Source organism: Felis catus, chromosome F1, assembly GCF_018350175.1.
Source record: "Felis catus isolate Fca126 chromosome F1, F.catus_Fca126_mat1.0, whole genome shotgun sequence".
Lineage (NCBI taxonomy): Eukaryota > Metazoa > Chordata > Mammalia > Carnivora > Felidae > Felis > Felis catus.
Genome location: NC_058384.1, coordinates 25,473,616 through 25,501,354, shown reverse-complemented (window position 1 = coordinate 25,501,354; position 27,739 = coordinate 25,473,616). Strand labels below are relative to the sequence as shown.

The window sequence follows — 27,739 nt, the reverse complement described above, 5'->3', positions numbered from 1 at the left end:
AGGTGCCCGGCCACCCTAACCTGCACAGTCCACACACGGTCAGCTGGATCTGGGCCGTAGGGGCATTCTGGGCCTGTGCAATGTCAGCCAGAACGCAACCACCTGAATGGCCTCAGGAACGAGGGAGCCCACTGCCCAAAGTCCTTCTGAAGCAGTGGGTTGAAACTGGCAACAGTCAGTCCCCATTTGGACCCAAGGCCTGATGGGGTCCTGGCTTCTCCAGCAATCAAGTCCCCCAGGTGTCTCTCGCTGAAGGATACGCCAGCTAGCGGCCGGCCTGTGATGGCCAAGTAGCCCGGATCTTCCAGCTCGGCCTTCAGCAGGAATATTCACATCTGTGCAGGTTAAAGCTTAGAATCAGGCTGATGCCAGGTACTTCCTCGTACTTCCCTTGTCACCCAGCCTCTCCCAACACTTGCCCTGTTCCAGGTCTCACGCATGTGTATTTTGGACCCCACTGGCCATCCTCAGGAAGCTGAGTCCCTCCAGGCCCATAGAGCTTGGGGCCATCCCCAACCACCCGCACACTATCAGGGATGGAGGGAGCCCACGCCCATTGCCCTGCGGTGACTGCTGAAATGGGCAACAGTCAGCGCCCACGCAGACTTACTGTACGCTGGGGTCCCGGGCTTCTCCAGCAGTCAAGGCTCCCAGGTGTCTCTTAATTAGGATACCAGGCCAGCCCACAAGGATCCAGCCCTGGCAAGCAGTCCAGATGACTCTGGCTTGGCCTTTAGCACTTGGGTAGGTTAAGGCCTATAATCAAGCGGTTGCCTTGTAACCCGAAGAGCCCGCTCCAGTGACCAGCATCTCCAGAGGCTTGCGCTCGTCAGCTCCTTAACTACCCTGACCTGCCCCACCCACACATGCGCAGTAAATACCCATAAGCCAGCCTCAGGCCAGCCTGGCCCTCCAGGCCTTTGGAACTCTGGCATAGCCTCGGGCATGGAGGGACCCAACATTCTGAAAATTTCTCTGAGGTGGCCGCTCCAAATGGGGGACAGACCCCATGTGGACTTGCTGTCCAGGGCTTCCTTAGGAACCAGGACTCCCAGGTGTCTCCCAATCGAGCATGTCCTTTCCTGCTCACCTGCTCCCTTGCTCCACAAGGCAGTTGAAAAACCTCCAGCTTTGCCATTAGGGTGAATATTCCACATTGCTGGATGAGGCTTGAGATTTGGCCCACGTTTTGGACCCCCAACAGCTCTCTGCTGTGACCTAGCCTCTCCTGACACTTGCCCCTTTCCGGGTCCCTGGCAAGCCTAACCTATGCCTCCCACGCAGGTGCAGTATACATTTCATCATCTGTCCTTGGGCAGCTGGGACCCTCCAGGCCTCTGAAACTATGGCTCATCCCCAACCACTTGCATTGTCTTAAGGGTGGAGGAAGCCTACCGCCCCAAATTGCTCTGAGGTAGCTGCTGAAATGGACAACAATCAAGCCACACGTGGACTAGCTGCCTGATAGGGTCCCAGCTTCTGCGGCCATCAGTTCTCCCAGCTGTCTCTTATTGGAGGATACCCCAGCCAGCCTGCCAGATCTAGTCCTGGTAAGGCAGTCAGGACTCCTCCAACTCTGCCTTCAGGGGACTACATATGTTTGTAGGTAGGTTAAGGCTTAGAATTAGGAGATGCCATGTACGCCCAATAGGCCTCTCCTGTGACCTTGCCTCTCCGACATTGCCCTGATCCAGGTGCCTAGTTATTCCCTATCCTGCATGGCGCACGCAGATGCAGTTCATCGTCTGTCAGTCAGTTTTAGCCTGCAGGGGGCACTCCAGGCCTGTGAAGCTCCAGACTGACCACTTGATTGGCCTTGATTGGCTTCAGGGTAGAGAGAGCCCTTCCCAGGAAAATCTGATGTCAACTTTTAGCTGGTGACTTAATACCCACCCCCTCCCAAATGGACTGCTCACCTGATGGGGCCCCAGGCTTCTCCAGCAATCAGGGCTTTCAGGTCTCTCTTACTGGCAAGTGCCCCAGCAACCCAACCTGGCCCCCTTTGGCCAGGAAGTCCAGGCTCCTCCAGCTCTACCTTTCAGGGGAAATACACACATTTGTGTGGATTAAGGATTAGGCAGATGCAAGGTATTTTCTGATGTGATTTTCCTGATTTCCTTAATGATGTGGAAGGTTTTTTTCTTAATGGCAACAAATACATTTGATCATTTCAGATAGTGATTAGTCCTATGATATCTTCAAAAATAATGATCGTTGTGAACAACTTTGGACAAGGAAAGCCCATCGAATGACAGCAGCTGAGGCCTAGCAGATGAAAGGAACCATCATGCTAAGATCAGCAGGATAAAACCCCAGGCAGAAAGGACCACAAAATCCAGGCCTTTGAGGAAGTGATGGTCTCAGGATTCTTGAGGAATAGAATACAGCTAGTGCAAGATAGGAGAGTGAAAGCAATTATCACAGAGTTCTAGGACTCTCTATGTGATGGTGACAGTTTGGGTTTTATCTTAACTACAGTGAAAAGTCATTGGAGGATTTTAAGCAGGGAAGTGACCTGAACTGATTTTTTTTTTTTTCAAGATCATTTTGTGGAGGAAGGATTGTTAGGGGACAAGTATGGAAGTCAGTTATGAGGCTGATGCTTCAGTTCCAGTGAAAAATCATTGTGGTTTGAGCCACGTAGTGGAAACAAAATGTTGTGAGCAGATTTGGGATTTATTTTGGAAGGAGAACCAACTGGGCTTGTTAATAGATTTGGATGTTGAGGGGTGGAGAAAAGAATCCTACAAGACTAATAATTTGGGGGCAATTAGGTGGAAGATGGTAATATCCATAAGTAGAACCTGCATTTCAAAACATGGATATCTTCTGCCTATTTATGATAATATTAGTCATGGTATTTGAAGAGATCGTCTAAAGAGAAAGGGGGGAAAAAGTGAATTGCTTGAGGCTTAAGTCAGGGACACTCCATGTTTAGAGGATGAGCAGAGAATGAGTTGGCAAAGGACACTGTGGAGAAGCAAACAATGGGGTGAGAAAAAGTAGGTGAGTGTGGTGCTGAGGATGCTAATGGGGGCAGGTGAAAAAGCAAGAGTGGTCAGCCGGTAGACTGGTGAAAACAGAGAAGTGTCATTGGATTCGGTGCTATGAAGGTCATGGGTAACCTTGACCTCCTAGGCTGCACTGGGAGCAACTGACGAAAGCCGCAATAAGCCCCACTCACAATTATCATTCAGCCCTGCCAAACTCACCATCTTTGGCTCTCTGGGGAGGCCACACCTGATGGAGTTGCAGACCTGGGTTTGTATCCTAGCTCTTCCACTTACCACGTTTGTGAACTCGAGCAACTTATCGATCCTTTCTGCACATTATTGCCTCTTCTGTAAAATGGAATAATTGCATCTCATAGCATTGTCCTGGGTGTTGATGGATGTCATGTATAGAAGCATTAGGCACTGGAAACCAGTAGGTGCTCAAGAAGTGGTAATTGTTACGTTTACCATAATTGTCTCCCCTGTATTACTTGTCCAGTACATTCCAGGTGGGCAACTTCCCTCTTCTCTATGTAACTGGCACTTCTGCTTGACAAGTCCAGGCACAGGATCACCTTGCCTAACATAGCACCTAACATGAGCTACAAACTCAGTGAAATGTTTGTGATAATGAGGACCAAGTGAGAAATATTTGCAGAGCATCCACAGAAACCCTCAGAGAATGAAAGCAGAGGGTAAAACGATCAGTTCCTTCCTTCTCTCTCTACAGACACCCCAGCCTCAAATTGTTCCAGAATTACTGAAAGGCTGAAAATAGGCTCCTTTTCCCATTATTAAAGAGGAGCATGCCCTTCCTTAAAACCTAACCAGGAATTATTCATTGAGCATTTTCTATTATATTTATCACTACTCTCTATAGTGGAAATATCACTTAGAGAAAATCAGACTGAATAAGATGACTCCAAGTTTTATTGACTATGCTTTACAAATGGGCATTTTGATTGACATAACCAGGTACTTACTACAAATCAGAAAAACAAACCTTAATTTTAAAATCTAAGGCAATCTTGCTTCTCCTAAAACCTTACAGAACAGCCTTAAGTTTCTTTCTTCCAGTACCTTTTTTTTAAGCAAGGAGAGGATGATCCATGCAATCATAGGTGAGAGTGGAGGACATCAGTGTCAGTTATGTTTAGTTTGACTTCCAACTCTTCTTAACTTCATTTACTGTCGTCATCTCTTCGGAAAGAACCTAAGATACTGTTTTATCCCCAGTTCCTCCCATTACAAGGCTCCACCTTGACCACCAGAACGAGGATAAGTGGAAAATACATCAGACTTAATGCCAGAAAATATGTTCAAATCAAGACAGTGATACTTTCTAGCTATGTATTAGAGTAAATCAATATGTCTCTATCCTCATCTGCAAAATGAAGATAACAACACCTACCTTACAGGATAATTTTGAAAACTAAAAGAGAAAATATGTGGGTGTAATTTATAAATTATAAAGCACGATTAAAATGTAAGGTAACATTATTATTCATTTATAAAGATGGTTCATTCATTTTTCAGTGACTATTGAATGCTACCATATGGCAGACATTTTGCTAGGCACTAATGATACAAATCAAAAAATATATATTGGGGTGCTTGGGTGGCTCAGTCAGTTAAGTGTCCAACACTTGATTTCAGCTCTGATCAGGATCTCATGGTTGTAGGATCGAGCCCCACATTGAGCTCCACACTGAGCCCTGTCCCTCCCTCGCTTATACTCACTCTCTCTCTCAAAATAAATAAACATTATAAATATCACTGGTCCTTGAAAGCTTACATTCCAGTGAGGAAGAAGCAAGCTCAAGGTGGAGAGAAGCATGCTCTGGTTATGGGTGCTAGGGGGCCAGAAAGAGCACTCAGACTGGGGGATGGAGGGTGGGGGGGGCTCAGGGGGCTTTCTGGGGAGGTGACACTGGAATTGTTTCAGTAAAAATCCAAAAGCAAGAAAATAAATCCAAGTCACTCCTCTGTGAGGTGGTCTACACAATCCATGGTCCTAGTCCCCAAGCCAGTTCAAAAGTGTCCCAATTCCTTAAGGCAGAGTTTCTCAGTCTTGGTACCACTGATATTTTAGGCTGGATAATTCTCTGTTGTGGGGGGCTATCCTGTGCATTATAGAATGTTTGGCATCATCCCTGACCTCCATCTATCTGATGACAATAACATGCCCTATCTCCCAGATTTAAAACCAAAAACATCCCCAGATGATGCTAAATGGCCCCGGAGGGGCAAAACTTCCCCCAGTTGAGAACTACTGCCTTGAGGTCATGGAAAACCAATGTAGGTGGTTCTAGAAGGAATGGAATTCATACAATTAGTGTCTGGTCTTATACTAGGTGTTCAACAAATATTGAATGAATGAATGCATGCATAAGTGGAGTAAATGAGTGAATGAGCTTTCTGGAGTCCCTTTGGCATATTCCTTTGGGGATCCATCCAGAAGATCCCTGGGCTAGTGATTAAGTTCTAAATACCCAAGTAAGTGATAACAATAACACGACGTGCATTTATACAGTGCTCTATGCAAGTTGTATGATCTTGGGCAAGTAATTTAAACTCTCTGAATCTCAGGTCTGCCAGTTCTGAAATGGAGATAATAAACCCTGTCTTGCAAGGTCATTGGCAGAATTAAATGAGACAATCAGAATTAAATGAGGTAAAACATAGAAGCATCACAGGTGTAGCCACTCAACTCCTGGGGTGTAACTGACAAGAGGAATCTTAGCAGGATGCCCTCCCAGCTCCTACCACTAAGCTTTATCCATAAAAAAGACAAGGAAGGTAGTTTGAGCATATACATTTTTCTGTTGTAAACATGTGGGAAAACTGGGCACTGTGTCAGGGCCTGATATACCCGCTAACATCCCCGCAAACAACCAGGTTAGTTAAGAGACCCAGACAGAGAGTTGTGACTTGCCCGAGATCACAGCTAAGTAAGTACCTCCCTGAACTCTAAAAGCTCAGCCACCACTCAGGGATGACCTCTATCACACTAAGGCTTGCTGGGATTGAGGGTTTTGGGAAAATGCTTTTTGTATTCTGTGTTCTGTAGTTTCGTGTAGACATAGATGACCAGATCGGGAAATTTCTCCTGCAAATACTGAAAAGGTTCTCCAATTCTCGACTTCATCCTGAAATGAAACATAAACATATTGGCATGGTTGCCCCCAAATCGTCTTCCCCCATTATAGCATCTGCGTCCAAAGATCTCTTTGCTCCCTTGGTTTCTAGAGCAGAGGGAGTAAGGACTTTAAAATCTGACAGAACAAGGGGCACCTGGGTGGCTCAGTCGGTGAAGCATCCGACTTCGGCTCAGGTCATGATGTCTCAGCTCGTGAGTTCAAGCCCTGTGTCAGGCTCTGTGCTAACATCTCAGAGCCTGGAGCCTGCTTCAGATTCCGTGTCTCCCTCTCTCTCTTCCCCTCCCCTGCTCACATTCTCTCTCTCTCAAAAATAAATAAACATTAAAAAAAATTTTTTTTAATCTGACAGAACAAGATTCATCTCCTAACTCTTCAACTAATTAGCAACTTGATTTTTGTGAACCCGTTTTATTCTCCATAACATGGAGATGATACAGTTCCACAGTCCCTTACCTACAATTCCAAAATCCAAAAGAGCCCTGAAAACTGCAAGCTTTCTGTGAGTTTACAGCTAACATTTTAGGCTGCACCAGCTGATTTCACTAACAGGGGCTACTTTTGAGACTTTAGCCAGCTGCCCGGGGCCCCTGCATTTCTTCCCACAAGGGAGTCACTACCCTTCTGTTCAAGAGAGCTCAGCAATAGCTAAAAAGGAAGATAAGAGCCTGTGGGGCACATCTGTCATTCACTGTAAGACCCTTGTGTTGGCCTTTTCCAGAGGGGAGGAATTACTTTTCTTCCATCAAAATAAATTTCCTTTTCTAACAAATAGCAGATATAAATTTAGAATTGGATTTTTAATTTTTTTAATGTTTATTTATTTTTGAGAGAGAGAGAGACAGAGCACACATGGGAAGGGGCAGAGAGAGAGGAAGACACAGAATCCGAAGCGGGCTCCAGGCTTCAAGCTGTCAGCACAGAGCCCAACACGGGGCTTGAACTCATGAACCACGAGATCATGACCTGAGCTGAAGTCGTACACTCAACAGACTGAGCCTCCCAGGCGGCCCTAGAATTGGGTTTTTAAATCACCCTCATTTCATAGATGACTTACAGGAACAGAAATAGTACTTACTCTCTGTTTTTTTCTTCATTAATATGTTCTCCCAAATTCCGGATGAACTTTAACAGATCACTCACAGTATTCTTATAACGTTTGCGTTTGTTTTCATAATACTTATTCATTTCTTGCATAACGTAGTTGTCAATCTACAAAACAAAATGTTAAGCAAAAATGTAGTAGCAACACAAAATAAACCCTAACGCACTATTAGTACAAAAAGGCAAAATGTGAATTTGAATATATGCCCAAATTACCATTGATTAATAAAGTAAATTAATAGAAAGAAAAAGAACGGAAGTAAATACTATAACATCAAAATGCTAACAGTAGTTGTGTCTAGATGTGGGATTATAAGTAATTTCACATTCTGGTATCTATTTTCTCAGTGAATTGTTTTCATAGGAAGTTAAATATATTGAAACATGGCTTAGACATTCGTTGGCTACTATCCTAGGAAATTTGCTCGTTAGACTGTACAATATTTTCATCCTGGTGGCCACCTGTCCAAGTTGGTAATTGATTACATTTCCCCCCTGAAGAGGGGTGTTGAGACTAAAATCGGACCCGGCAGCCATTGCCAAAATGAGTGTGGTGGGTTTTGTTTTGTTCTGAATCCTATTTCCAAAGGTTCCGTGTTCCTCCTTGCCTCTAAGTATCTCACAGCAGCGTCTCCCAAGCCCATGCCTTTCTCTGTGTGTTTGCACCCTTGTAGGTGGCTCTCCTTTTTACAAAGCGTTAGGGGTAAGAGAATAGCACCCAACAGTCGTGAAGATAGAGTCCCTCAAGAGTCACGGGTGACTAGACCACCCCAGCGAAGACCTGCTGAGACAGTCCACATGTGCCACGTGCAGCGCACCTGGGAGAAGGGCTGAGCCACTGCACGCCAGCGCGGGGCGCCCCGGAGGGAGGAGGCAGGAGCACACGCTGGAAAACTTGGCTCCTTGGGGCTGCCGCAAAGCTGAATGTATGACCGTGAAAATGGGCAAGTCGTGAGAATTGACAGAAAGTCAAAGTCTCAAATGGGAATTAAAAGATAAGACTTGAGGGGTGCCTGGGTGGCACAGTCGGTTAAGCGTCCGACTTCAGCCAGGTCACGATCTCGCGGTCCGTGAGTTCGAGCCCCGCGTCGGGCTCTGGGCTGATGGCTCGGAGCCTGGAGCCTGTTTCCGATTCTGTGTCTCCCTCTCTCTCTGCCCCTCCCCCGTTCATGCTCTGTCTCTCTCTGTCCCAAAAATAAATAAACGTTGAAAAAAAATTAAAAAAAAAAAAAAAGATAAGACTTGAGGGGCGCCTGGGGGCTCAGTCAGTTAAGCATCCAACTTCGGCTCAGGTCATGATCCTGTGGTTCATGGGTTCAAGCCCCACGTCGAGTTCTGGGCTGACAGCTCAGAGCCTAGAGCTTGCTTTGGATTCTGTCTCTCTCTCTCTCTCTCTCTCTCTCTCTCTCTCTCTGCCCCTGCCCTGCTTGTGCTCTCCCTCTCAAAAATAAATAAATGAACTTAAAAAAAAACCCTAAAAAATAGTAAAAAGGTAAGGCTTGAAGTCAGTCAAAATGCATCATAAGTCCATGAAGTTTTGGGGAAAGAACTGATGAACTGGGAAACAAAAGAACAGGTTTTCCTTCCCAGGCGCTGCCAATCTTTGCTTTTCCAGGTCTGGCTATTTCAGGTTATACCTCTGAGTCTCAATTTCCTCAGCAATTAAATGAACGGGTGGACTTCATGGCATCATCACTTCGTGCAGTGAGTAGCTTTAGCACACAGCATCGGCAGCCCGACTGCCCAGCTTCAGATTCTGTTGCTGGCTCTGTGCCTTTGGAAAAAGTATTTGCCTGTGCCTCAGTGTGCCCACCCACAAAAGGGAGGTAATTGCCTCAGAGGTTGTTATAAGGATTAGCTGTGGAAACTCTCACAAAGCCCTGGGAACTATAACTGCCATAGAGTCAGTGCTACAGAATTGTCAGCTGTTATTATCACTTGATCTTGTTTCAAACTTCTCTGTTTCTAAAAGTTTAAGTTTTAGCTGAAGTTTTATAGACGTTCATTTAGCAAAGAGTCATGGCATACCTACTCCATGCCAGGAATTCAGTAACAGGCATGACAACGGACAGTCTCTGCCCCCCTGGAATTTACAGGGTAGTGGGGGGAAATGGACACTAAGGCAGCAATTATGAGTGTGATGTGTCATCTAGAGGCAAACAAGGGAAGGAAAGCAAAATGAGACCCAGAAACAAAGAGGTGTGAGACAAGCAGTCCTAGATCAGGCATATGATTGGGAAGCTATTGGTTTCGGTCAAAGACCTGGGGATATGGATTCTCCCATAGTGCTTTGCACTGTCTCCAGGGAGCCCAGCATGTATCATACAGCCAGTGTTTCTGTGGGTCTCTCGGCCCTCCATGGACCATGCTGTACTCTGCCTTACATGCCCACAGCCTCACATGGGTCTAGCACAAAACTGGCACTCGATATGGATCTGCTAAGTAATAATAACGAAAGTTTTGGTAGCATTGACCAGATCGAGGTGATGATTGATTTGTTATGTTTGACTGTATTTAGTTCAAGTTAGGTGGACCATTTCTTGAAGAAGAGAAATTTGAAAGATTTCTTCATGGTGTGTTTCCCCAGGCAGAATGTAGATGTGTATGTGGGCCCTCAGAGCTGGGCTGGACAGTCGGCAGAGGCAGCCAATCTCTCCCTGGACTGAGAAGTCTCACGGTGCGGGACCTCCTTGGGGTTAAACTCTATTTAATCAGCTGCTCTTGTCACAATAGTAATAGGATGAGTAGCCAGGCCTCTCTTAGAACCAGGGCTGGAGGGAAAGAGCCACGAGAAAGGAAAAGACTCCTGGGCTGGGACGCGGCCATCCCGAAGAGAAGTCTAGATGAGAGTCTGTCTGTCAGGAGGGCCTAGCCTCTGAAAGATGAGACAGAGACCCGACAGGGCAGAGGGGGCTGGGATGGGGAGGAAGGCAGGGAAATCACATCTTCTACCCCTTGGCTGAGCCAGGCCAATAGTATACTGAAAGTTTAAAAAAAAAAAAAAAAACTAACATAACACATTACACAGATCCTTACTCCTGGAATAACTTCCAGACACAGGAATCGTGCATACCTTAGAAGTCCACTGGGCAAAACTTCTGGAACATTCAGACATTTCAAGTTGCAGTAGTTGGACAATCCTGCTGTTACATTTTCGCATTTTAATGTCCGATTCATTTCCCACATCCCTAAGGGTCCTATAGCGGCTGAAGATGACAAAATTATCGTGGTCATTCCACTCTGCCTTCTCTTTTCAGAAAGAACAATGTTACATTTTGGTTTTTGATAAAAGTAGTAAAACCATGTCTCTAAAAATTCTGTATGATGGAAGAGGCAGGCATCTTGCTCTCTTTCTCCGCTCCCCCTCCCCCCCCCCCCCCCCGGCTTTTTCTTTTCCTCAGAAAACAAAACCAGAATCCAGAGACATTAAGTCACTACTCCAAAGATACACAGTCAGGAGATGCCAAGCTGAGAGGAGAGCCCAGGTCTTCTGATTCCCAGACTAACTCCTTCCCACACCACCTAACCATGGTGGTTAATTTTATGTGTTAACTTGTCTGGCCACAAGAGACCCAGATTAAATATTATTCTAGGCATATCTGTGAGGTGTTTCCAGATGAGATTAGTATTTGAACTGGTGAACTCAGTAAAGCAGATCACCTTCCCCTTGTGAATGGGCCTCGTCTAATCCCCTGAGGTCCTTGAATAGAACAAAACCTGGAATTCACCCCTTCTTGTCTTATGGCTTCATCTGGGACATCAGCCTTCTTTTGCCCTCACCCCTTTTGGCTCTCAGACCTTCAGACCCTTACTGGAATCCCCATCATCAGTGCCCCCTGGCTCTCAGGCCTTTGGATTTAGACTAAATTACACTATTGGGTTTCCTGAGTCTCCAGCTTGCAGAGGCGGATCATGAAAATTCTCAGCCTCAGTACTGCCTGAGCCATTTCCTTATGAAAAATAAATATATATTTATATTTATCATTTGGATATATGATATATGATTTTATATATGTTATATATAAAATCTCCTGACTAATACACTCACTGTCTCCCTTCTGGATGCCTGAAATATGCAATCAAGCTTTACTTACTTCTCCCAACTCCAAAAGAAGGGATGACCCAGCAGGCCACTCAGATGCTCCTTCACATTTTCTCCAGGGTTGAACAGGTGATGAATGAGGTTACAAGTTTCCTCATCTGGAGAAAGTTGAATCACCTCTTCATTACTTTTAGTCTTCAGGGTTTCAAAAGGGATATCTCCCTTCTTTACCACATATAGGACCAGCAGTCCAAGGGCCTGCATGAAACCCATAAATTGAGCTAAAGGTATTCAAGAATTATCACTCTGTATGGAGGTGTGATATAGGTTATGACCAAATGGAAAGTGGGAGAAATCTCAAGGAGTCCACAGGCTTATTAGGGAGAAAAGACACAGGTAGTGTATAAAGAACCCTTCGAGGCAGTATATGGTCCCCACAACTGAGGTTTATAAGGAGTGAAAAGTAATCATGGGCCAGAGTTGTCAGGGCAGACTGCTTAAAGGAAGAGGAATTTGAGCTTGATCTTAAAGTATGGACAGCATACAGATAAACAGGGGAGAAGAAAAATATTTTAAGCAAGGGAAATGGTAGGAATCTGGCTGGGAACTGGGACTTTGGGTTGGGGCTATGTCAGGGAGCAGATAAAGGAGCCAGTCCAGGTCCAGTGGGACAGAGTGATAGCCCCAGGAGTTAGGTCATGACAGGGAGGAAAGGCCAAGAAGGAGGTCAGCATAGGAACTTCATGCAGCAGGCAAGACACCAGTCAGGGAAGAAGCTAAAATCTGAGGCTTTTAACAGCAAAGGCCAGACATGGATAGAGAGCTCTTGCTCCTGGGGTTGAAAGTTGAGCACCCTGGAGAATCCCCCAGGACAAAGCTGCCCTGACAGGATCAGAATCAATCTGGAACCTTTGGTCTGCAGAGGTCAGGCTCTGTTTCTGCCCTCTCTCCTCCCAGGAGAAACAGCTATTTCAGGGTCTTAACCCTTTTGGCCAAGATTAGTCTCTTTCAAGCTGAAGATCAATCTCATCCCTCCCTTGTGTTTCAGAGGGCTGTAGTATCTGGCCTTCCCAGGAGTTTAGCACCCCAGTTTGGATGGAATGGGAAAAGAAATTTCAACTGCTTTGTCCTTAGGCAGAAAATACCTCCTGCAGGAATTCTGGAGGTGATTTGGAGATGTTTCTTGGAGGTAATTTTAGAAGAGTTGTGGCATGCTCGATTTATTTACTATCTAGCTGGTGCAGGAGGAGAGAGATCCAAAGAGATACAGAAAGGAACCACAGCAACAACCAACTCCACACCAACCCAGAGAAATGCTACTGTCTGCACAGGACTGAAGGCAGCAATCTCTGGGAAAATGCTGTGAAAGTTAGTTAAAATAGAAATGATGACCTCTAATTGGCCATAGGACATAAGGGAATGAATGAAACAAAAAAAAAGGAAGGTGAAAGATGGAAAAGTAAACTAGTTGTAGAAATTACCTCTAGATCTGCCTTGATTTCCTGCAGCTCTCCACCCCACTTGATGCTTTTATCGAAATCTGCCAGGCAAACAGCATTCTTGGAATCTAGGGGATAGTTTGTAGAGATGCAATGAAAATCCTTTCTCTTCCTGTTGTAATTAACTTAAATAAATATGTTCCGCAATGTGCTACCATCGCCAAAGAAAGCAGCAATAAAGCTTATATCTGCATGGCCATTTGCTCCTCAAAAGAGCCATGTGCACCACATCGTTTCACCTGTTAGGTATATGCCAAGGGCAGGATTTAAATTTTATTTTTTTTCCAGTCCTGGGGGTGAGGTAGGATGAGGATAAATTTAACTAGCTCCCCATTCAGGCAATTCCTGGGGGCAAAGAGCACAGATTTATAAAGAAACCGCTGGCAGGAGTTATGTTGACTTCCTAAGGCTACACAACAGCTAACCAACAAGGTTCCAAATCCAAGGCCAGATTAGCACAGCACTCCACTAAATCAAGCCCATCACCCACAGCCCACTATGATGCTGTAAGCAGTTATCATGGATTAACCATGTGCTTGTTATGAGTCACTGCCTCATCCCCTCTTCAGAATCCTTCTCCCTGGAAAGAAGCCACTGAGTCCTCAGACAGAGGGATGCATGGACAGGAGAGATCCGGAACAATATGAGAGGAGAACAAGTCAGTGATCTGTCCTTGAAGAAGTAGCTCCTGCTTCTGGCTTGAAGGAGTCAAAGAAAGAAAACTGGGTAACTCCAGATAGGATGACAGTCAGTAGAATTGTGTGCTTCTCGAACCCTTTTTATTCTGAACTTAGATATCAAAGTTGCACGGAAACACACAGTCTGACAAAAATGCGTCCACTAAATTATTCAATAAGGGTCTAGTGAGGGGGAAAATGACAGTGGAGGAGGAGAACACGGCACAGACCCTGCAGGGTTCAGAGTCGCTGAACAAGGAGATAGATATTGAGTGAATAATTACACAAATAAACACAAAGTTAATTGCAACTTTAAAAGTACTAGCCAAAAGTGCAGGAAACTGAAAGTTTATAACAAGAACCACATGGCTGTATGTGGGAAAGAAGTCTTCCTTGAGGAAGGACTCTTAGGGCACCTGGGTGGTTCAGCTGGTTGAGCATCCAACTCTTGATTTCAGCTCAGGTTATGATCTCACAGTTTGTGAATTTGAGCCCCACATGAGGCTCCATGCTGTCAGCATGGAGGCTGCTTGGGATTCTCTCTCTCCCTCTCTCTCTCTCTGCCCCTCCCCTGCTTGCATTCTCTCTCTCTCTCTCTTTCTCTCTCTCTCTCTCTCTCTCTTTCAAATTAGTAGAATTTGAGTGGATAAGTGGAGCAGGGAAGAGAGAATTCCAGATAGGAATTCCCAAGGCAGAAAGGAACCCAAAGAATTCCGCTCTGACAGAAAGCAGGCTGAGTACCTGGAGAGGAGGGATGTAGGAGGTTGAAGGGGCAGATGGGATGCAGATCATAACCAGGGACTGTTTTCAGCTATTCGAACTAATAAATCCCCTTCATTGTTTAAGCCACTTGGAGCTGAGTTCTACTACTTAAATTGGCAAGTGCCTGATGGAACACTTCACATCTCTGCCTAACACTTGATTTTTTTAACAAGCCCCAGTTTTGTTTTGTTTTGTTTAGATTCAATAGACATTGTTAAAGTGCTATCAAAATTTTAAACTTACATCATCACAGACTGTTAACAGTTGATGGGCAGAGTCCAGACAAAATCTGCCCACTCCACCCTGCTGTCAATGAATGAATCAAGAACCTCTTCATCCTCACTCCCACCTAAGATTATGTCATCTAAGATTAATATATTTGTAATTCTTAAAAAAAAAAAACAATGTGCATAATTTACATAAACAATGAATTCTTTCTTGTTTATTCTTTGCTTCTTGTAAGTTACTATTTTCTCCCAGACTCTCTCTCCTTCCTTATGCATATCCTCTAGCAGATCTTTCATATAGGGTCTGTGGGCAGAAAGTTTTCCTGGATCCTTGAATGCTTAAAAAATGTATTTCAACAAATGGTGTTGGGAAAACTAGACAGCTACATGCAAAAGAATGAAAATAGACCACTTTCTTACACCATACACAAAAATAAACTCAAAATGGATCACAGACCTAAATGTGAGAGCTGAAACCATTAAATTCTAGAAAAAGAAAAAACATAGGCAGTAATTTCTCTGACACTGGCCATAGAAACATTTTTTCTAGATATGTCTCCTCAGGAAGAGAAGACAAAAGCAAAATTAACTATTGGGACTACACTGAAATAAAAAGCTTCTGTACAACAAAGGAAACCATCAGCAAAACGACAAGGTAACCTACTCAGTGGGAGAAGATATTTGCAAATGAGATATCCAATAAGGGGTTAATGCCAAAAAGGTATAAAGAACATATGCAACTCAACACCAAAAAAACCCCAAACAATTCAATTAAAAATGGGCAGAGGACCTGAATAGAAACTTTTTCCAAAGAAGACATACAAATGGCCAACAAACACATGAAAAGATTCTCGACATCACTCATCATCAGGGTAATGCAAATCAAAACCACAATGAGATATCACCTTATGCCTGTCAAAATGGCTACAATCAAAAGGACAAAAAATAAATGTTGGTAAAAATGTGGAGAAAAAGTGTGCACTGTTGGTAGGAATGTAAATTACTATAGCCACTGTGGAAAACAGTATGGAGGTTTCTCAAAAAATTAAAAATAGATATGATATGATCCAGTAATTCCACTATCAGATATTTACCCAAAGAAAACAAAACACTAATTTGAAAAGTTATATGCACCCTTATGTTTACAGTGTTATTTACAATAACCAAGATATGGAAGTAGCCAAATTGTCTATCAACAGATGAGTGGATAAAGAAGATATACATATATATCGAGAGACAGAGAGAGAGAGAGAGAGAGAGAGAGAGAGAGAGAGAATGAAATATTACTCGGCAATCAAAAAGAATGAAATCTTGCCATTTGTGACAATATGGATGGTCCTAGAGGCTATCATGCTAAGTGAAATAAGTCAGAGAAACCTAAACACCATAGGATTTCATCATATGTGGAATTTAAGAAACAAAACAAATGAACAAAGAAAAAAAAGGGGCCAAACAAAAAAACAGACTCTTAAATACAGAGAACAAACTAGTGGTTTCCAGAGGGGAAGTGGAAGGGGATGGGTGAAATAAATAAAGGGGATTAAAGTGTGCTTATTGTGATGAGCAGTGGGTAATGTATAGAATTGTTGAATCATTATATTATACATCTGAAACTAATAAAACACTGTGTGCTAATAATACTGCAATCAAAAATATGTATTTATTCTGAATCACATGTGAACAATAATAATGTGACTGTTCTCTCAGTCAGTCCTGGATGCTATGACAAATCACAATAGACTGAGTGGCTTAAATAACAGAAATGTATTTCTCACAGTTCTGAATATTGGAAATCTGAGATGAGGGTGTCAGCAGGACTGGGTTCATGGTGAAGACCCTCTTACTGGTTTATAGACAGCCATCTTCTTGCTGTGTCCTCATATGGTGGAAAGATAACTAGCTAGCTCTATGACTTCTTTTTTTTTAATGTTTATTTATTTGTTTGTTTATTTTGAGAGAGAAAGTGCAAGTGGCAGAGTGGCAGAGAAAGAGGGAAAGAGAGAATCTCAAGCAGGCTCCATGCTATCAGCACAGAGCCCAACACAGGGCTTAACCTCACAAACCATGAGATCATGACCTGAGTGGATATGAAGAGTCAGAGAATCAACCAACTGAGCCGCCCAGGCAGCCCTCTATGACCTCTTCTTATAAGGGCATTAATCCATCCAAAGCAATTTTGAGAAAGAACACATCTAGAGGCATCACACTTCCTGGTTTTTAACTATATCACAAAGCTCTCATAATCAAAACAATGTAGTACTGGTATAAAATGAGTTAAACAGAATCAAGAGCCCCAAAATAAACCCACACATATGTATTCTTCACAAGGGAGCCAAGAATACCCAATGGGGAAAAGACAATCTCTTCAAAAAATGATGTTGGAAAAAAACAGATAGTTACATGCAAAAGAATGAAAGTGGAACCCTGTCTTACACCACTTAAAAAACTACTTTGAAATGGCTTAAGGCTGAAATGTAAGACCTGAAGCCCTATAACTCCTAAAAGAAAACGTAGAGGAAAAGCTCTTTGATATTGGTCCCAGCAGTGATAGTTTAGATCCGACGCCAAAAGCACAGGCAACAAAAGCAAAAATGAACAAGAGGGACTACATCAAACTAAAAGCTTCTGCACAGCAAAAGAAACCATCAACAAAATTAAAAGGGAATGTACAGAATTTAAAAAAAAAAGCTGTTTGCAAATCAGATATCTGGTTTGGAGTGAATTACAAAATTCATTCAATACAATAGCAAAGATAAAATGTTCTGACTGAAAAATGGGCAAAGGACCTGAATAGACATTTTTTCCAAAGAAGACATTAAAAGAGCCAAAAGATACATGAAAAGGTGCTCAATATCAGTAGTTATTAGTGAAGTGCAAAACAAAACTATGATGTAATATCATCCCATACATCTGTTAGAATAATCATCAAAAAGACAGCTGACAAGCACTGGTGAGGATGTGGAGGAAAGGGAACTCTAGTGTGTTGTTGGCAGGAATGTAAATTGGTGCAGCCTGTATGGAAAACACCATGAAAGTTTCTCAAAAAAATTAAAAATTGATAAAATAGAAAAGTATATTTGAAGGAAATGAAATCACCATCTTAAAGAGGTAACTGCATCTCCAGGTTCATCGCACCATTATTTATGTTAGCCAACACATAGAAACTGGCTGTGTCCATTGACAGATGAAGGGATAAATAAATAAATAAATAAATAAATAAATGGTACACACACACACACACACACACACACACACACACACACACACAGCGGAACACTATGCAGCCATAAAAAGACAGAAATCCTGCCATTTATGACAACATGGATGAACTTTGAAGGCATCATGCTAAGTTTAAGAAGTCAAAGAAACACAAATGCTATATTATCTCACTTATATGTGAAATCTAAAAAAAAATAAAACAAAACAAAACTGAGGGGCACCTCAGTGGCTCAGTTGGTTAAGCGTCCAACTTTGGCTCAGGTCATGATCTCATGGTTCATGAGTTCAGGCCCCACCTTGGGCTCTGTAATGACAGCTCAGAGGTTGGAGCCTGCTTCAGATTCTGTGTCTCCCTCTCTCTCTGCCCCTTCCCCGTTCATGCTCTGTCTCTCTGTCTCTCTCTCTCTCTCTCTCTCTCTCTCTCTTAAAAATAAACATTTAAAAAAATGTTTTTAAATAATGAAAAAAAAACTGAACTCATAGAAGCAGAGAGTAGATTGGTGGTTGCCAGTGGTGGAGGTCAGGGAAATGGCTAAAGGCAGTCAAAGGGTACAAACTTCCAGTTACAAGATGACTAAATTCTGGGGATGTCATGCACAGCACGGTGACTATAGTTAACAATACTGTATTATATAGTTGGAGTTGCTGAGAGTAGATGTTATAAGTTCTCACCACACATACACACAACGGCAACTATGTGAGGTAATGTGTTAACTAACTGTATTGTGGTGGTAATCATCTTGCAATATAGACGTATATTATATCATCACATTATATACCTTAAACTCACACAATGTTACATGTCAATTTTGTCTTAATAAAGCTGGGGAAAATGAAAAAATTATTTCTAATTGTGAAAAAAAAAGGCACTAATGCCATTCATGAAGGCTCCACCCTCATGATCCAATCTCCTCCCAAAGGTCTTATCTCCAAGTGCCCTTATATGGAGATTATTGTTTCAACATATGAATTCTGGGGTGACACTAACATTCAGCTGTTAAATAGGCTCTTTCTCCTCAGTGCCTTCCTTTGGCATTCAGGTTGCTGATGAGAGAAGTCCCTTACCAATCTGATTTTGGTTTCTATGTAGGTAATTTTTTTTCTCTTGGGAGCTTTTGAGGTTTTCTCTTTTTTCTTTGATGCTTTGAAATTCCTTTAAGATGTGGCTCAATGGGGTTTTTTCCATACTTACCTCAGCTCTTGGTGAGTCTTTTCAATAAGAGAACTATATCCATCTTTTAGTTCTGGGACATTCTCAGCGATTTTTTTTTTCAAATATTGTTTCAGCCTCACTCTCTTCTTCCCTCTGGAATGCCTATTAGAACTTCTGGATCTAATTCCTGACTTCTTAAACTTTTTCCCTTTCCATCCCTTTATACTTTTCTATTATTTCCTTGGAGAATTTCTTGGGCAAATCTTCTAGTTCACTCATTTAATCTTCAACCCAGTCTTGAGTTTTAAATTTTTATTTTATTATGTTTTTATTTTATTTTTGAGAGAGAAAGACAGAGCATGAGTGGAAAAGAGACAGACAGAAACGGAGACACAGAATCTGAAGCAGGCTCCAGGCTCTCAGCTATCAGCACAGAGCCTGATGCGGGGCTGGAACTCACAGACAGTGAGATCATGACCTAAAGTGAAGTCAGGCACTCAACCGACTGAGTCACCCAGGCACCCCAAGTTTTAAAATTTTAAACAATCATATTTTTAAATTCCAAATTCTCTATTTGGTTCTTTACACAATGCTTATTCTTGCTTCTTGGAAGACATGACCTATCTTTGTTCTCTGGTTTTATTCATTATATTCAAAGTTGTATTGTGGTTACTTAATAAGGTAAGCTAAGTAAATGCCCATGTACTAATCCATGGAATCTGTGAATATTTATTTATTTTTATTTTTTTAATGTTTTATTTATTTTTGAGACAGAGAGAGGGACAGAGCACGAGCAGGGGAGGGGCAGAGAGAGAGGGAGACACAGAATCGGAAGCAGGCTCCAGGCTCTGAGCTGTCAGCCCAGAGCCCAACACGGGGCTCGAACTCACAAACTGTGAGATCATGACCTGAGCCGAAGTTGGATGCTCAACCGACTGAGCCACCCAGGCGCCCCTGAATATTACTTTATATAGTCAAAACAAAAAAGGATTTTGCAGATGTGATTAAGAATCTTAAAATAGGAGAGATTATCCTGGGTTAGCAGGGTGAGTCCGAAGTGTAATCACATACATCCTTATGTAGTGAGGACTTTTAACAACTACCCTCTGTGGAGGCAAAGGGAGATCTGACAACACAAGAGAAAGCAATATGACTACAGAGGCAGAGATTAAAGTGATGCTACAAGTCAAGGAATAGCAGCAGCCAAGAGGAAGAGGCAAGGAACAGAGTCTCCCCCCACAGCCTACAGAGGGAATTTGGTCTTGGTGACACCTGATTTGGGGCTAGTGGTACTGATTTCTGGCCTCCAGGACTGTGGGAGAATAGGTTTCTATTGTTTAAAAAATTTTTAATGTTTATTCACTTTTGAGAAAAAGAGAGAGTGTGCAAGCAGGGGAGGAGCACAGAGAGACAGAGACCAACTCTGAAGCAGGCTCCAGGCTCTGAGCTGTAAGCACAGAGCCTGCCAAGACACAGGGCTCAAACTCAGGAGCCATGAGATCATGACCTGAGTCGAAGTCGGAGGCTTAACTGACTGAGCCACCTAGGCGCCCCATAAGTTTCTATTAAGACACCAAGTTTGTGATCATTTGTTTCAGCAACCATAGGAAACTAATACATTCAATTAGCTTTGTTTCCTTGGGTGTTAATTCTTCTACTTCATGCATCTCTCTTATGGTATTGATACTTCATGAATATCTTAAGTCATTTTTTACTATAAGACTCATTTTGCAGTTGAGAATCCCTGATGCCCTGTGAGTTGTTTCTGTTAATGCTATCTAACATAGGGGAATGGAGGCAGTTGTCAGAACTGCTTTACATTATTCAGTGAAACTTAGGGGTAAGAAGGACATGCCACTCAGTAGGGTGCTTTGGCACAAATCTTGTGGGTTTAAATGTTCTTTGTTTCTCTTGAGATCATCAACCACCCAGTGTCTTGAGTAGCAGCCCTGTCTCCCTGTCTGCAGACAGACAAGCCTGTCATAGATGCTTGGTCTGTGGAGGAGAGGGGATGCACAGGGTTTGAGCTTCCTAGTTTCTACCAATGCAGTAATCTTCCTGTTACCTGGTCCTTTGTCCTCTCCTGCCTCTGGCTTCCATTACTCTTGAGTGGGGCTTCTTTGCACTGATCCCACTTTTATGAGTAACATCTAGTTGTGGCCTCCTGCATTTATACTGGCTCCTGTGTCCTTCTTTAACCCCATCCAATCATGTTCAGTCTCTTAATGACTCTTCAAAGATTTTGTCCTGTAAAACTTCTTTTGTTATTGTGATCTCAGCTATGAAGTCATTTAACCATCTTTCCCTATCATTTTAGGGATTTAATACAAAGAATAGTCTCTAGTATATGTTAGGTTCACCACCTGAGGCAGAAATATAGTCTATTCTTTATTGTCCAAGCTTAAGAATAGAAGAGGTGGTGCCAGAAATTCTGAAGAATAGGTAGTGACAAGTAATTTTCTTTAGAACATGATATATGACCCTTTTGCATCAAGATAGACATTTAGAAGTGGGAAGGAGCCTGCCCTTGGCTGAATCTTGAGACTGCTTCACTTGGTAGAGCTGCACATATTTCTGGCCTTTGTCAGTCTCCCCAGCAAAGTTGCTTAACACCAGGAAGGAGTGCCACTAGTGGCTTCAAACTAAAAGCCAGATTCCAGTTGTGTTCTTAGGTTTACCTACTTCTTGCCAGGTCTTGTCCAGGACCTTAAACACTGTTCTCTGCCTTTCCATACCTGAACCCTCTTTTTGTCTTGTTCCCTTACACCTAGCTTAAATCTCAATGCATGCCTGTAGATTAGGTAACTGTTTCTGCTTAGCCCTCTAGACAAGAACTTGGCCTTGGTTGAGCACCTATAACACAGGTAACTTGTCTAACATACTGCACTTAGACCTCATAACAACCTTATCAAAGCAGTATTATCAGTCTTAAACGAGAGAATTAAGCCTCACAGAATCAAGTGACTTTGAGGTTGCAAAGCTACCAAGTGGCAGGACTGGGCTGCAAGCCTCCCTCAACCTGTCTAAAGCCAAGACTCTTTCTACTGCACCACATTGCCTCCTGGGACTTTACACTCAGCTCTGCTTCTTTTCTTTAATGTTGCTTTCATTTGTTTGTTTGTTTGTTTGTATGTTTGTTTATTGGCTTGAGCCAGTGGGTAGTGTCTTGTTCTGCCTACTTGGAGGCTGTTTCACTGTGTTGCGTCTTATCCTGGCATGCCCAATTTTGACCTCAGTTTTGCCATTCAGTTTTACGGTGACTACCGTCTTGTCTGAAGGAACATAACTTCAGGATTCTCTGACTTGCAGGCTACTTTAGGAATTCAAATTTCTGGAGCTGACCCCGTCTAAGACATACCTTCATACTTGCATTTGCCAAAGGAAGTATATAAGGTTAGCCTGGTATCCCATTGGCATCTGGGACCTCCATGTGGGGTAAAGGTTATACCTCATAGCAGGAGAGACCGCACTATAATTATGAATCAGTTTCATGAGTCCTTGAACAGAATAGTATACATGTACTCTACTCTTTTCCTATCTATAATGAAAATCCTTTCCTTTTGTAAATGAAGACCCCATAATTTTTAAGAGAAGACTGGGGGGACTTACCTATTAAGATGTTTCCGGGGTGCAGATCCTGATGAGTGTATCCACACAGTAGATGTAGTTCTTCCACAGCCTTAAATACAGAGAAAAGGACATGCCGGGCAAATTCATCTTCCTCATTTCCCACAGCCTCCCCTCTGTGCTTATCCAAGTGTTCCTCCAGTGTCTCCTCACAGAGGGCAAGGCACACATACAGACAGTCCTTGTGGCTCTCACTCCCATAGAACGTCACCAAGTCACTGTTTGCTCGGCTGCTCTGCAGACAGGAGACCTCCTTTTGTCCATGTGTGCTGCCTTCATAGAAGCGTTTCACAGCTACTTCCTGCCCTTCATAGAACCCCAGGTAGACACCCCCTTCAGAAGTGTCAGCAATTTTATATTCCTCATCAATAAAGATCTTGAGTTTGCCAATCATAGGGCGGTATATTCTGTGGAGATGTTCCAAGGCCTCCCCCCAACGTGAGCTTTGAGGCTTCCAGTCTTCAGCAGGAGAGTGAAAATCTTCTCTGGCTCCATGAAGGAGAAGAAACTTTGCAAGGGAACTGTCATAGTTGCGCCTCGCTATCATAACAAGATCTCCACAGTCTGTGCTGGCTCCTTTCTCGCATAACAGTTGAGCAATTTCTTCCAGTCTGAGTTGGACAGCCAGCAGAAGTGCTGTGTTGCCCTCACTGTCTGTGTCATTAATCTCTATATGCTCTTGTTCCAGAAGCATCTGCACCAAACCCAAGTGCCTCTTTTCCACTGCCAGGATCAGGGGTGTCTTCCCTTTCTCTCCCCTCACATTGACATCAGCCCCATGGTCCAGCAGAAGGCGAGTGAGGACCTCCACTTTTCTATCATCAGAGTTCCTAAGTGCATAGATCAAAGCATTTCTGCCCATGTTGTCACGGGCTTTGACATCTGCCCCCATCTCATCAAGGAGGACCTTCAAGGCATCTACATGTCCATTTTCAGCAGCATCCATTAGAGCTGTGGCCCCTCCTTTTCTAAGCCTCTTTTGATCCTCCTTTGTCCTTCGACTCAAATTCACCTTTGCCCCACTCTTATATAGGAATCTTAAGGCTTCGACTTTACCATTCACAGCAGCTTCCATGAAAGCTGTGAAGCCATTAGCATCATACTCATTGACCTCTGCACCTTTAGAAAGTAAAAGTTCGAGCACCTTCACCTTTCCTCCAATCCCAGCGATGATGAAGGGAGTGGCCTCATTCTTCTTCCTCAGACAAGGATTAGCGCCGTAACGAAACAGAAGATGTAGCATGTCCTCCTGGCCACTTTGTACCGCATTATGCAACGGTGACCAGCCCCACTCCTTTTCCTGGAAATTGACATCAGCCCCTCCTTCCAGCAATTGCTGAACCAGCTTGATGTCTTCTTTTTCAACCGCTTTGATCAACTGGTTGTCCTCCACTGATGCCCTCCCCTTGCTGGAGGGTGTGGGTCTCTCCTGAAGGTTGTTATGGTTCTTGCTCTCCATGATGGTAATTACCAGTGGCTACAACTCTGTGCCTTTCCTTTAAGAAAATGAAAATTTATCTTCTTGGGACTTGATCAAAGAGACATGGAGCTCTTAGAACTCCTGTCAGGGTAAATCGGAGTTATCTGACTACGGACCAGCAGTATGAGGGAAAACAATACTCTTGCAGTCTTCTGACATCCCACCAGGAGATGAGAGAGCTATCTGTAATTTCACAATAGTGAGGAAGCATTTGAATTGGAAAAATTAATCTGGTTATTAATATAGAACTATTTGCTCTAGAAAATTATTATGCTACAGTCCCACCACCCAGAAATAGCCATTGTTAACATTTTAGTATATTTCTATACATTTTTAAAAAATAGTTGAGATCATGCTATGTAAGGATGTTGTATAAGTATCCTGCTTTCTTTCACTTAATGCCATAGTATAAATAATTTCCTATGTTACTGCAAAGTCTTTTAAAATATTTTTAATGGTTGGGGCACCTGGGTGGCTCAGTCGGTTGAGCAGCCAACTCTTGATTTCAGCCCAGGTAATGATCTCACGGTTGGAGACATCAAGCCCTTGCCTCAGACTCGGAACTGATAGCATCAAGCCTGCTTAGGATTTTCTCTCTCTTTCTCTTTCTCTCTCAAAAATAAATAAATAAACCTAAAAAAATTTAATGGCAATATGCCACCAGACAGTTGCTTCATTTCCTTATTACCGAGCAGTATTTTTTTTTAATTTTTTTAATGTTTATTTATTTATTTATTTATTTATTTATTTATTTTTAATTTTTTTTTTCAACGTTTATTTATTTTTGGGACAGAGAGAGACAGAGCATGAACGGGGGAGGGGCAGAGAGAGAGGGAGACACAGAATCAGAAACAGGCTCCAGGCTCTGAGCCATCAGCCCAGAGCCCGACGCGGGGCTCGAACTCACGGACCGCGAGATCGTGACCTGGCTGAGGTCGGACGCTTAACCGACTGCGCCACCCAGGCGCCCCAATGTTTATTTTTTTGAGACAGAGCATGAACAGGGGGAGGGTCAGAGAGAGAGGGAGACACAGAACCCAAAGCCGGCTCCAGGCTCTGAGCTGTCAGCACAGAGCCCAATGCGGGGCTTGGACTCACGGACCGCGAGATCATGACCTGAACCGAAGTCGGCCGCCCAACCGACTGAGCCACCTAGGCGCCCCTATTTATTTTTAAATGTTTATTTTTGAGAGAGAGTGCAGGCAAGGGAAGGACAGAGAGAGAGGCGGAGAGAGGATCCCAAGAGGGCTCTGTGCTGACAACGGCGAGCTCAAGGCAGGGCTCGAAGTCACAAACCATGAGATCATGACCTGGGCTGAAGTCAGAGACTCAACTGACTGATCCACCCAGGCACCACTACTGAGCAGTTTTTAAAAACAATTTTTAAACAACACGTTTAAAGTTAGAATTTTTTTTAACCATTCTAAATAATGGTTCAGTTAATTTAGCTTTTTAAACTTTATTTTCTTTCTTTTTTTTATTGTTTATTTTTGAGAGAGAGAGGGAGAGAGTGCAAGTGGGGTAAGGGCAGACAGAGAGAATCCGAAGCAGGCTCCAGGCTGTGAGCTGTCAGCACAGAACCCGACACAGGACCCAAACCCACGAACAGCAAGATCAACCTGAGCCGAAGTTGGACGCTTAACCAACTGCACCCAGGTGCCCCTAAAGCTTGTTTTCTTATGAGAAATCTTATAATAGATTTCTTATGATAGATTTCAAATAACTGAATGCCTGGTCAAAGAGTAATGGCACACTAACAGGTCTTAAGTGTTAATTTGCTTCAAGCCTACGCACTGGTGTGTGCTGACCTAAGTCCCTCGGTCTGTAGCGGAACTAATCTACTTTCCTTGAGATGTGCAGACCCCTGGCCTTGAGGAGTGAAGGGCCAGCTGCTGCTGATGCCAATATGTCTGTTCAGGGTCCTACTGACAAATGACTAACTGCCTGGGCATCTGCTTCTTCGGCACGCAGCCCCCACCCCCTCCCTTTCCCCATGCCTTCCCCAGCTTCCCTTGCATGGGGAAGATGGTCTTTGAGACGTTAGTCTGCCATCTTCCCGGGTTGTCAGATTCCTGAATAAAGCAACCTTCCCTTTCCCACCATCACCTGTCTCTCTAGTATTGATTTTTGAGCAGCTAGAAGCCAAACCTGAGTTTGGAACCAGTTCTCTGTCCCACAACAAAAGGATATGATCGTTTTAAAAACTCTCAAGCTATGTTAATAAATGTCTTCTGATGTCATATAAACATACTCTTGCCAGAAATAGATGGGCTCTTAAAAAAGAAAGAAAGAAAGAAAGAAAGAACTCTCATTTATAGGGGGAAAAGAAATCTGTGTTGTGTCAATTTGCATTTCCTACGCCACAGGAAGTGTGATTCCTCTCAGCGTGTTTGTTCGCTGGCGCTGGGCAGGTCTTCTTTGTGCTTCTATTCAAAATAATACAGAAAAGCGGAAAGAGCTTAAGCTCCAACCTCACAAGATTGAAGTCTGAACCGCTGGTTGTGTAACTTCGGACTGTTACTTCCTAATTGTGTAGCATTAGATTATTCTCAATTTTGTTTCCTCCAGAGGGGGCAACAGTAAATACAGTCATGCATGTCACGTATGGCAAATATTAGGCATTCAATAAATGAGAGAACTAATAATGTCCCACTATGAAAAAATAATAATTCAGCGAATCCTGGTCTCCCCACCTGTGTGCACACACACAGCACATAAACAGGGGACCTGGTGGTGTTGATTTAGTCCAACAGCCCTCCGCCAGGTGTGAGTAACAGAACTGCAATTCAAGCATGAGCACCAAACTGTTACTTGCATATCTGTAAAACTGCACCTGCTACAGAACCCACATAGCAACCACTTTTTGGCAATCTGGCCACCCTGACAGTATCAAAGGCCCCTCCCTCAGGGATTTCATCGATCGTGCTATGAAAGCACACCACCCTGGCAATGAAAACTTTGAGACAAATATTCATGTGCAGGGTTCCTGTTACAGCAGGTGTGAGATGGGCTGGTAGAAATAAAGAAGCAGGGAAGGGAAGGGAGTCAAAGAAATCCCAAATAAAATATCAGAGTAAAGAGCCACTGCAGCAAAAGTGCTATCATAGACAACAGCCGGCTTTCAGTTTCGTTTTCTCCGACTCACCAGAGGTGCCGGAGAAAGAAGGCTTGAGTTAAGCAATGTGTGAACTGTGGCCAAACCTTGGAGCTCCCAGGAGGGCTCCGGACCAAAGGGCCCCCTGCCAGCGGGCTCTGAGCTCCCTCCCGAGTGTCCCACACCCCCTTCCACCTCCAGACCCGGAACCCAAGGAATCCCTCGAAGGGAACAGCTTCTCAGGTTTTCCCAGCTCTCCTCTTTGCGAGGTCTTACCTTCTAAACTCAGACGCCCCTCAGCTATTCCTTTGAGGTCATATACGCCCCTCAGCTATTCCTTTGAGGTCATATAATCTTCAAAGCTTGTCGCCTACAGGAAAGCACTTCTTGCAAGAGGTCCCTGAGCCACAGGGCGGAGCTGAGAGGAGGAAAAACTGAGCCAGAAAAGAAAGGATCAGGGCCTGAGCAGAGAGCCCTCTAGAGGACAGTGGGGCCTCCACTCTGACTGCCCATGGCTAATTTGACGTCCAATATAGAGCTGTTCATCTTTCAGCCCTTTAGGCTTTCAGGCCACCGCTTCCAGCTCTATCTTTACATGTTCTTCTAAATCCCGACCTTTCTGAGGGAAATGAGTGGTAAATGCATATTTATTGAACTCTGTGTGCCAGGCGCCCTGCCCATTGCTTCACAAGTGACATGACCCC

General features: G+C 43.6%; 1 protein-coding gene across 2 annotated transcripts; it reads right to left on the bottom strand.

The window, feature by feature from the left end:
* Positions 1 to 3,905: 3,905 nt before the first annotated feature.
* Positions 3,906 to 27,472, bottom strand: RNASEL (ribonuclease L). Of its 2 annotated transcripts, none has more exons than XM_006942762.4 (7): positions 27,312 to 27,472; positions 22,444 to 24,124; positions 12,779 to 12,864; positions 11,350 to 11,555; positions 10,329 to 10,461; positions 7,230 to 7,363; positions 3,906 to 6,142 (listed from the first exon to the last, which is right to left on the bottom strand). In XM_006942762.4, the coding sequence occupies exons 2-7, from the start codon at positions 23,918 to 23,920 to the stop codon at positions 6,004 to 6,006; spliced, it is 2,175 nt and encodes a 724-aa protein (XP_006942824.3). In that variant the 5' UTR covers positions 23,921 to 24,124; positions 27,312 to 27,472; the 3' UTR covers positions 3,906 to 6,003. The 2 variants fall into 2 exon arrangements, with proteins under 2 accessions (XP_006942824.3, XP_044904648.1); XM_045048713.1 differs by having other exon boundaries at positions 22,444 to 23,957.
* Positions 27,473 to 27,739: the final 267 nt, after the last annotated feature.